This window comes from Lutra lutra, chromosome 7 (assembly GCF_902655055.1).
Source record: "Lutra lutra chromosome 7, mLutLut1.2, whole genome shotgun sequence".
Taxonomy (NCBI): domain Eukaryota; kingdom Metazoa; phylum Chordata; class Mammalia; order Carnivora; family Mustelidae; genus Lutra; species Lutra lutra.
This window is the reverse complement of record NC_062284.1, coordinates 23,338,257-23,349,291: the sequence shown is the minus strand read 5'-3', so window position 1 is coordinate 23,349,291 and position 11,035 is coordinate 23,338,257. Positions and strand designations below refer to the sequence as shown.

General features: G+C 39.5%; 1 protein-coding gene across 3 annotated transcripts in view; it reads right to left on the bottom strand.

Annotated features, from left to right (window-relative positions):
- Positions 1–2,931: 2,931 nt before the first annotated feature.
- The window catches only part of SNRPN (small nuclear ribonucleoprotein polypeptide N), a 14,248-nt gene continuing 6,144 nt past the window's right edge, over positions 2,932–11,035 (bottom strand). The window contains exons 2-8 of one of the 3 annotated variants that reach the window (XM_047736147.1): positions 10,705–10,762; positions 9,316–9,467; positions 6,363–6,474; positions 5,782–5,934; positions 3,760–3,898; positions 3,213–3,338; positions 2,932–3,109 (exon numbers count right to left, since the gene is read on the bottom strand). In XM_047736147.1, coding sequence (XP_047592103.1) covers positions 3,072–3,109; positions 3,213–3,338; positions 3,760–3,898; positions 5,782–5,934; positions 6,363–6,474; positions 9,316–9,467; positions 10,705–10,707 — 723 coding nt within the window. In that variant the 5' untranslated portion in view covers positions 10,708–10,762 and the 3' untranslated portion in view covers positions 2,932–3,071. Of the gene's footprint in view, positions 3,110–3,212; positions 3,339–3,759; positions 3,899–5,781; positions 5,935–6,362; positions 6,475–9,315; positions 9,468–10,704; positions 10,774–11,035 lie in introns of those variants that run through there. The other 2 variants (XM_047736146.1, XM_047736148.1) reach the window with 2 other exon arrangements.

Below are 11,035 nucleotides of genomic sequence, written 5' to 3'. Positions count from 1 at the left end.
TTTATATGAAGTCCAGTTTACCTATCATATCATATAAACACAAAATACCACAAATAACTCAAAATCATAAAGATTTAAGGTAACATTAACTATTAAATCCTAGAATTCTATTTAAAATTATTATTTAAACCACAATGAAAAATCTGTATTGATGTGCTATGTGTATGTATTTATGAAATTACTGCTAATAAATGTGACCAGGAAATCAAGAAGTCATTGCCCAACTATACTTTAGATATAATGTGTAATTCACGTGAATAAGAATGGGATAAAACCATAAGGGACAAGTATTACTGCCATGAATGTTTGAAAACTCTTATGTCATTATGTGTTTACAACGGAACTATGTAGAAGCTCAGATCTAGCAATCCTAACAAAAGATCCACATTCATCTTACACTCCACATGCAATTATAGGAGTATCTGTGCCAAGTATTTTTTTCAATATGTGTTCCCACAATCAAGGTTATCAAACAACTAGGGACGTTCTAGGAAAAGAATATTACCACCTAATCAAAACACCCATTAGAGGGGCACCTGGGTGGCTCAGTGGGTTGAGCCGCTGCCTTCAGCTCAGGTCATGATCTCAGGGTCCTGGGATCGAGTCCCATGTCGGGCTCTCTGCTCAGCAGGGAGCCTGCTTCCCTCTCTCGCTCTCTGCCTGCCTCTCCGTCTACTTGTGATCTCTCTCTGTCAAATAAATAAATAAAATCTTTTAAAAACACCCATTAGAAGTAAGCATCTTGGGGCGCCTGGGTGGCTCAGTGGGTTAAGCCGCTGCCTTCGGCTCAGGTCATGATCCCAGGTCCTGGGTTCGAGCCCCACATCGGGCTCTCTGCTCAGCAGGGAGCCGTGCTTCCTCCTCTCTCTCTGCCTGCCTCTCTGCCTACTTGTGATTTCTCTCTGTCAAATAAATAAATAAAATCTTTAAAAAAAAAAAAAAAGAAGCATCTTGCAGAATCTAGAGTTCTTGTCACTTACCTCTACCTTGCAAAAGTAGCCATCAACTTTACTTAAGGAAATATGAGAGAACAGGTTTTCTTTGAGTATGATGCACAATCACTCATGCCAAAATCTAAGGATCATCTACATTAGCAGATCTATGCAAGTAGGAAAGTTTTCCTTTCAAAACAGGAAAAAGTACCATAAATTATTCAAAAGTTGGTCCAGAAAGGCCAACTGCATAGAAAATAACGCTCTTTGCATATCACACACACAATTTTGAGCAGAAGTTCTAAGTCATATATATCAGTCAATTTTATCTTAACAGAATTGCTTTGCCTTCAGAGATCCAGATCAATCAAGTACTTTGCCTGGTGCTCTAGTAACCAAGAAGTTCCATTATAACATTTACAATCTCTAAACTTTAAGTATTACACCTGTCTTATATAAACCAATGAAACAGAGGTGGACCTGGCTACTTTACGTTCCCTTCCTGATAGTGGCCATCAATATTAGAAACTACTTTGGGAGAGACCATACAGATTTGGTGACAACAACTGCAGTAATTTTAAGGGTCCCTTTTCCTTGGGAGACTATTAGTTGAAAGGCCGTGATGTAAAAGATGGAAACTGAAGGAGCACCTGGCTATCTCACTCAGTAGAGCACATGACTCTTGCTCTCAGGGCTATGAGTTGGAGCTCCACTTTGGGTACAGAGATTATTTAAAAACAAAACCTTTTAAAAAATTAAAACTAAAAGATGGAAATGGTGATATACACACAACACTTTTTGGTAAAATCAAAGGAAAAGACACGATCAATCTACTGAAGTCTGAAGTTACTGAGGAATTAAAACCATCTTTAACTCATATTTTATAAGCTACTCTTACAATCAATAAGGACCAATACATTGCCCAGTTGAAAGCTTAGCAGTAAAACCTAAAAATTCTACTGTCTCCCTTTTAAAAGTGAGTTCACCATTGTTGCATAACCATCACAAACTAGACCCAGATATCTGGGCATCCCTCAGCTATTTAACTGGAAGATATTTCTCATTCCCTTAAACATTTCCAGTACACCACTAAGTGATGTGATTGGATAATTTGTACTCAAGAGTTATCAACTACATTTTAGGATGTAAGTTATATGTATTTTAAGTAACACAACTTATCCCAAATAATGAAACCTCCCTAGTTCCCAGTACCCACGCTCTTCCATTCATTTAAAAAATTTTTAAGTAAGGGGCACCTGGGTGGCTCAGTTGGTTAAGTGACTGCCTTCTGCTCAGGTCATGATCCTGGAATCCTGGGATGGAGTCCCACATTAGGCTCCCTGGAAGGCAGGGATTCTGCTTCTCCCTTTGACCTCTCCCCTCTCCTGCTCTCTTTTTCTCTCTCTCATTCTCTCTCTGAAATAAATAAAATCTTTAAAAATAATAAACTAAGTAAAAAAATGTATAAGTAAATACTTACTGGTAGGCAGTGATGATTATTCCAGTATCATATCATCTATTCCGATCACACAAGGCCCAAGGGCACTGTAAAAGCTCATCACCTGATACAAACTTCCATGAAAAGGAATTTCAAATGCTTTGATTAAATGAACAAAGTTTGTTTCAGTACCAGTTTCTTTCCATAGGTGGCCTTACACAGCCTTTCATCCCATCCCTCCTTCCGTTCGGGTATGTATGACATAGCAAAGAGGAAGATGCCATATGTAAGTCTTAGCCTATCTACTTAATCCCCTGGTTAAGGGTTTTCTTTGGTGTCATGGTTACAGACTAATACCAGTCAATGCACAAGGTAGAAGTTAGGAAGCTTAATCAGGTATCACAACCATTTTATCTTAAGAATCAAAGAGAAAATTATTTAAATGCATTGCTTAACAGAATTCACCTCATCCATAGTAACTGCAAAACAAGAAAAATCCCAGTCTTCACTTTGACCACAACAAAATCAACAGGCAAAAAAAGTACAACATACAACAGTACCTCGCAGTTTAATTGCTCTGTGCATTTATTAGCTAGTATTAATGCAGCAAGGAGGGAACAACAGCTCACAAACACTCTACACAATTTCACAAGACACATCGCAGGGAAAAAAGTGACTTTTTAAGAATGATCAACAGTATCCTAGGGTCTTGGTGGACGCATTCCTGGGGGAGGTGGACCTGGGGGGAAAAAAAAGCAAAATTCCATGGGACCATTAGAAAAACATCACATAAATATTAAAGGGCCCAGCTGGCACCAATGCACAAAAGCGTAACCACTCACCTCTAATTCCTGGTGGAGGGGGTCTCATTCCTGGAGGGGGCATGCCTATTGGCGTCCCTCGAGCAGGGGGAAGCCCAATTGGTGGTCCCATGGGGGGTCTCATACCAGGTGGAGGAGCCATAATGCCTAGAGAAGAAATATGGTAGAAATAAAGACCTCATAATTAAGCTCAGCTAAGATGATAGAATAAAATACAAGATAATATTTAGAGAAATGTGCCCAGATACTAAGTAGAGGGTTGAACAATTTCTCCTGGACCATTACCATGTAAGCCATCCCAACTCCATTAATAAGAGTCCACAGCTTTTCATTAAAAAGAGGTTTAAAAGTGGGAAACAATCTAAGCAACTAGTTAGGTACTTGGGCTGTTTCTTAGTTCAGTATGTTCTTAGAATATTTTTTGACGTCACTTTCTCCAAAAAATATAATTTTTTCACGTAACATTACACACACACACACAAACACACACAAACACTACACACATATGTATTTGATATCTATATAGATAAATATCAAATTCTCTTACTTTTTATTATCAATTTCTTACCTGGAGGTGGTGTTGCTCGGCCCACAGGAGTGGGTGGGGTCCCCCGACCTGGTGGGTATTGAGTTGGGGCTCCGGCAATGCTGGCAGTAGCAGCAACTGCAGCAGCTGCTACAGTGCCTCTTCCCTGTGGAGTCATTACCTGACAAGGTATGGTCAGATATTGTAAAGGTAAGGCATATTCTCACATTATTTAAACAAAGTAATCAGCGGATACCATGGCCTATTAAATATGATATAATAATTTTGGGGTGCCTGGGTGGCTCAGCGGGTTGGGCCGCTGCCTTCGGCTCGGGTCATGATCTCAGGGTTCTGGGATCGAGCCCCGCATCGGGCTCTCTGCTCGGCGGAGAACCTGCTTCCTCCTCTCTCTCTCTGCCTGCCTCTCTGCTTGTGATCTCTGTCTCTGTCAAATGAATAAATAAAAAATCTTTAAAAAAAATATGATATAGAGAGTTTTGAAGGGGTGGGGGGTGGGAGGTTGGGGGCACCAGGTGGTGGGTATTGTGGAGGGCACGGATTGCATGGAGCACTGGGTGTGGTGCAAAAATAATGAATACTGTTATGCTGAAAAAAATAAAAAAAAATTTAAAAAAAAAATATGATATAATAATTTTGTATTTCTCCCATTTTCATTTCAAAAATCTTAACACACTCATACATCCTCCTAAAACCCCACGTTCCTTATTTTCTTTTACTATTATTTTTTTTATTTATTTTCAGTGTTCCAGAATTCATTGTTTATGCACCACAACCAATGCTCCATGCAATATGTGCCCTCCATAATACCCACCACCAGGCTCACCCAACCTCTCACCCCTCTCCCCTCCAAAACCCTCAGTTTGTTTTTCAGAGTCCACAGTCTCTCATGGTTCATCTCCCCCTCCCAATTTCCCCCAACTAACTTCTCTCCATCTCCCATGTCCTCCCTGTTATTCCTTATGCTCCACAAATAAGAAAAACCATATGATAATTGACTCTCTCTGCTTGACTTATTTCACTCAGCATAATCTCTTCCAGTCCCATCCATGTTGATACAGAAGTTGGGTATTCATCATTTCTTTTCTTTTTTTTTTTTAAATAATTTCATCACGAATTTTTTTAATCTTTTTTCTTTTAAAGATTTTATTTATTTATGTGACAGATCGCAAATAGGCAGAGAGGCAGGCAGAGACAGAGAGAGGGGGAAACAGGCTCCCCGCTGAGCAGAGAGCCGATGTGGGGCTCGATCCCAGGACCCTGGAATCATGACCCAAGCCGAAGGCAGAGGCTTCAACCCACTGAGCCACCAGGCGCCCCGGGTATTCATCATTTCTGATGGAGGCATAGTATTCCATTGTATATATGGACCATATATCTTCTTTATCCATTTCTGTTGAAGGGCATCTTGGTTCTTTCCACAGTTTGGCGACTGTGGCCACTGGTGCTATGAACATTGGGGTGCAGATGGCCCTTCTTTCCACTACATCTGTATTGTTGTGGTAAATACCCAATAGTGCAATTGCAAGGTCATGGCGTAGCTCTATTTTTAATTTCTTAAGGAATCTCCACACTGTTTTCCAAATACATTCCCTATTTTAATCTACTAAGTCCTTTCACATTTTTTCAACTTTTTTCTTGAAGATTTTATTTATTTGACAGAGAAAGATCACAAGTAGGCAGAGAGGCAGGCAGAGAGAGAGGGGGGAGTAGCCTCCCCACTGAGCAGAGAGCCTGATGCAGGCCTTGATCCCAGGACCCTGAGATCATGACCTGAGCCGAAGACAGAGGCTTAACCCACTAAGCCACCCAGGCATCCCTCAACTCTGGTTTACCCATCCATATTTCTCTTTACTCACCCATTCTGGTAAGTTCCTCTTATCAAAGTGGCTTTAATCCTTTCCCCTCCTAATGTGTATTTGTCTTCCATCACCTTCTACAACATATGCTGCTTACATAGTATAGGATGTGCACTCAGGCTTTTAAATCTATTCGGCCTCTAGACATGTTCTCTAAATAATATAAAACCTTCTCCTATCTTCTCACCTGTTGGGAAGGCCCCCCAACCCCTCGGACAGGGCCTGCTAATCCAGCAGGAGCCTGGGGAATTGGAACACCAGCTGGCACTCCTCTGCCAGCTGCCCTGCCAACCCCAGGACCTCCTGCAGCTCCAGCAAGTGGTACCCGAGCAATTCCAGTCTGAAACAAGAAAAATTATTTGAAATCAAATTATTTACCAATGTCATGAATAATCTTATTCCTAAAATATCACTACCTCCCACTATTTTCTCACATCATCTAGTTTGTATTAGTTCCATATTCAAAGGAATAAACAAGTACACCATGGAGGCTTTCAACACATTAAAAGTATGTATGTCAAATTTTTAGTACATATAAATCCGTCACTCCCACCCTTATATAGGTAGTCCCGGTACATAGAATAATTCATTGAAAAGTCCTTTATCACCATATATGGACAAGTAAGAACTGACAATAAGTGCTGGGCACATTTTACTTGACAAATGTACATTATTATTATGCCTTATTATACCTTCATTTAGCAAACATCTCAAATAATCTAATGTCCTTCCACATTAATGTTCTGTCCTACCCTACAGCTTCCTTACATCTTTGGGGGGTGGTCCTTCCACAGTCATGGATACCAAGTTCTCCCCACGTAGTAACACCAGACCTAAAACACGCTTTTCTTCACGCTCTGGCTGCTTAGCATTCTTTGGCCTATAAATCAAAAGTAAACATTGTTGAGATTAAATTAGTGATGACTCACTAAAATTTAAGTTAGGTATCAACTAAGACAATAATTGATAGAAGATATTCATGCTCAGTTACTAAGTTATAACAAAACAAAGACCAATACACAACACTAGACTCACCGACATATAAGGATAAATAGTAAACCCCTTTCCTATCAAAATTTTTCAGAATGTTACCTCAATGTTTTATTTCAGCAATATTAATTTCTGCTTCGTTAAACAAAATGCAAATTATGCAGCTAAAACTTTTAAGACAAGTAAACTGTAATGTGTTTTCATGTTAACATGGGAAGTAATTTTTTTTAAATCATATTTTAAGTAAATCTGGATGACAGACAACTAAAATAGTAACAATAAGAGGCAGTGTGTTCATACCAAATGATAAAGGCAAAAAAAGAAAAAGGCTTTGAAGACATGACTATGCATTATTGGCATTACCACTTACATAATATAACTATAAAGTAAAATAACTATAATTAAAAACAAAATTGAAAAAAAAACTTGTGTAGTCACAACTGTCAGCAGCAAAAATCATATATTCATGAGGCATATACTATGTAATATGGGTAAAATCAACTGACAATGTCATTCAACAATCCTCACTTAGTATTATCAGAGAATAATGCGCAGTTTGAAGCATTATGCATGTGAAATTATCCTTGTATCTTAGTGAGAAAAATGAAACAGAGAAATTAATATGCCTAAAACTCTCAAATACCTTTAGAATTTGTATTTTAGGGAAAAATCTGGATTATTTACACACACAAGAAAAAGCATTGAAACATGCCACCATCCTAGAATATCTGAAGTAATCCTACTTGGTGTGCAGGGAGGAGATGGAGAATACATAAAAAGGGAAAGATGTGGAATAGGTTTTTGAATATGTTTTTTGCCTGAGAGGAACAGACTTAAAAGAGTACAGCAGACAACTCATGCTGAGCATTATCTTGTTCTGCATATTTAATAAAACTTATATGAAATAGGCAAATTAAACTTCTGGATATAACTGACTGTGGAAATAAAGTAAATAAAGCCAAGAATCCAGGGTGATGCCTCACAAGTTCTACCCCATGATAAAAGCCTAAAACAAAGCCATCTTGAATGTCCAGAGGTATTACAAGCACCAACTCAACTCCTCTGAATGAAAAGTCAACTGAGTGGAAATAGGATGCCACTAAGATCCACCAATTTCTGTGATCTTGCTGCAGATAGTCAACAGCGCCCTGTGAAAGCAAGCTCCCTGGTCACAGGTATAAAGATGGTAGCTTAATACGGTAAGGCATAAACATAAAGGTTATTCCTGAAGAAATGAAGTGGGCAAATGATAAATACAATAAGCAAAAAGAATTAAGAATGGACAGCAAATCAACACTGCACATGATGAATTTGGCCAAAACAAGGAACATGCAAAGAGGCTAGTAGAACAAATGTTGAACTTAGCCTGGAGTATTCTAATCATATCCCAACTCCTCTACCACTAAGACCGAATTGTTATCTGTGGGAGGCCGCAATAAGGCTTGAGACGAGGACCAAAGCAGGCCCTGACTTGTGCCTCCTTTAAAGTCTGAATAACCTAACAAAAGTTTTAGGACGGGAAAAGTTGAGTAGCACTGAGAAAGGGTCTGTACTATGTGTTGTGCGCTCGCCTACGTGACTTCCCACACGCTTGCTAAACAAATGAGAACAATTCGGTTGGGGTCATAAGTTCATGGCTGGTCCTTGCTGCCCTAGTACAGCCCATAAATTACTTTCAGGTTTGCTGTATCAATACAAAACAATTGTACTGGCATCACCCATTTGGCGTCACAAGGTCTGCTTATAGTTAATTGTGAAACTTATTATGGGAACTTGTGGCTGTTTAACTAGACACAGATGTACTGCTTCTCCTATTGTAATATCACTATATATATGGCCTTAATGCTTTGAATAAACTTAGCACTGTTGGACATCCTCCTCAGTGCTCCTCCTGCCCCCATCTCTCTGCTTCTTGAGTTCTTTTCTTCATCCTCTTACCCTCATGTTCCTGGTCGATTTGTCGCGCCGGCCATGACAGTTATCCTTAAGATTCCCTCAGGAATGCTGCAGAACCTAACCTATTAATAACATCTTCTAACTTCTTTTTTTAAAAGATTTTATTTATTTGCCAGAGAGAGAGAGAGAGTGATCACAAGTAGGCAGAGAGGCAGGCATAGAGAGGGGAAAGCAGGCTCCCCTTGGAGCAGAGAGCCCGATGCGGGGCTCGATCCCAAGACCCTGGATTCTTGACCTCAGCGGAAGGCAGAGGCTTATTAACCCACTGAGCCACCCAGATGCCCCATCTCATAACTTTTTAAATAAATGTAGATACTCTGTTCATACTGTGAGTTCTATTCCAAATTAAGTTCTTGTATGTTTGCAAACTTAAAACAGTAGTGTAAATACAGTGACTTTAAGACTGGGAGACCCCCACGGGCGCCTGGGTGGCTCAGTGGGTTAAGCCGCTGCCTTCGGCTCAGGTCATGATCGCAGGGTCCTGGGATCGAGCCCTGCATTGGGCTCTCTGCTCGGCAGGGAGCCTGCTTCCTCCTCTCTCTCTACCTGCCTCTCTGCCTGCTTGTGATCTCTCTCTCTCTCTCTGTCAAATAAATAAATAAATAAATAAAAAGACTGGGAGACCCCAATCCAATTCAGTAATGGTTTAGGTTGTGAGGCAATAGACTAGCCCTGCCACATTTTTCCTCCTCCCTTAACAGTTACCCTCTATAATTCCTTATTTCTATTACCCTCTCCCTCATTCTCCCACCAACCAAACCCAAAATGGTCTTACTTGATCTTTCTGAATTCATCACAATCACAGAGGATCAAGTTCATATGTTTGTCAAAAGCCTTAAACGTGCCAATGAAGATTCGGCCATCTTGCAAGATACATCTCATTCTATAGTCAATGTGCTGCAGCATCTTGCTGCTCTTTCCCACAGTCTGAAAGGAGTAAGAAAGTTGTCAGTCAGTCATAAGCCAGTTTGTAATTACGTTATAACCTCCCCACCATGTCTTCCCTATTCCTTTGTCAATCCAAACTTGGTTTCCTTAACACATCCTGCCTCCCTTGTTTTCTCCAAAAATCCCTTCAGTCTCAAGATACTGGACCCAATTTAGGCCCAGAACAACTATACTCCTCTGTGGAACCCTCTACTTCTCAGAATGTATCAAGTGTAGTCTCCCATCATCCTAATTATATTTCCCTAACTACATTTCTTCCCCAACAGAGTCACAAACCCAGTTTCATGTTAGTATTCTATCATTCTAATTAGTCTCCTTTCCCAATTTTAATCCCAAATCCCACTCTCTTTCAGAATACTCAACCCTATGGAGTATTTCTTTTCCCCTAGACCTATAGCCAAACAGTGGGAAATTCCTACCTCCATCAGAAACTTTCTAATTCCCATTGACCCAATGCAAACACAAACTATTATTTAGTTCCCTGAAGACCTTTATCCTAGCTATATCACACCCTATATCCCCTCCCCTTCAGAGTTTGGAAAGGTTGTTTCTCAAACCTTTTTCAGTTTGATTTAACCTACTAAGTCACTTCTAAAAATATTTTTATCTTAAATTACCCACTCTACTTAAATTTTAATATGCTGATAATATTGTATCTCTATTTATATACTGTAGTCCTTAAGAAGACCACAAGCTATCATAAAATCTAATATTCCTTCCACTTTCCAAATCAATTTCTCCTGCCTTAAGATATCTTTCCTGTCGGGAATACATGCTATAAGTAATCTAAACTTTAACAGGAACAAAACAGATTATTAGGGTGTTTTATCTCTTTAGAAACTGTTTATTATTATGCATTTCTCATGCCCTGAATTGCTAAACCCCTCCATCTTTAATGTAGAATTTATGTCTATTATAACCTGTCTTCTATCCACTGGATGATCTCTTACTATTTTAAGTCATAAGGAAAACTCTCTTCTGTATTTTCTCACATGTAATATCCCTCCTTAAGATATTTTCAACCACTTTATTACTATTATAGGATGACAGACATAGCTGTTCTTCAGTTGATACTTCATACAATGAGATACCATCTCTTAAAGACTGATTTCTTATTTCTAACATTAAGAAACCAAAGATACCCCACACTCTGGTAAACCACTATACTAGGTCCTTCCAGTAGCTTTTCACCCTCCTGTCTTAATATACACCTTACCATGGTTGCTGTTCCACCAAATCCAATGTCCACAGGAAGGTTTCAGGATCCTTAAGACCTAAGGGAAGGCTACAGATAAAGGTATGACGCAGGTTCTCCTATAAACAATGCAAGCTTGGGGCAGAAGCTTCAAACAGTAGATGGGAGCCTGCAGAGGAAAGCATGATCTAGCTGCACTGAGATCTACCATGTTTAAAAACAGGCAGACAATTTTTCATGAAAATTATTTTAACAGACATGTTCAAAACACTTCCCATGTTCTTACACCCACCAAGTGAATATCAAATTTCACTATTCCCTCACTGTAATTCCCCCATTTGTTTATATGACT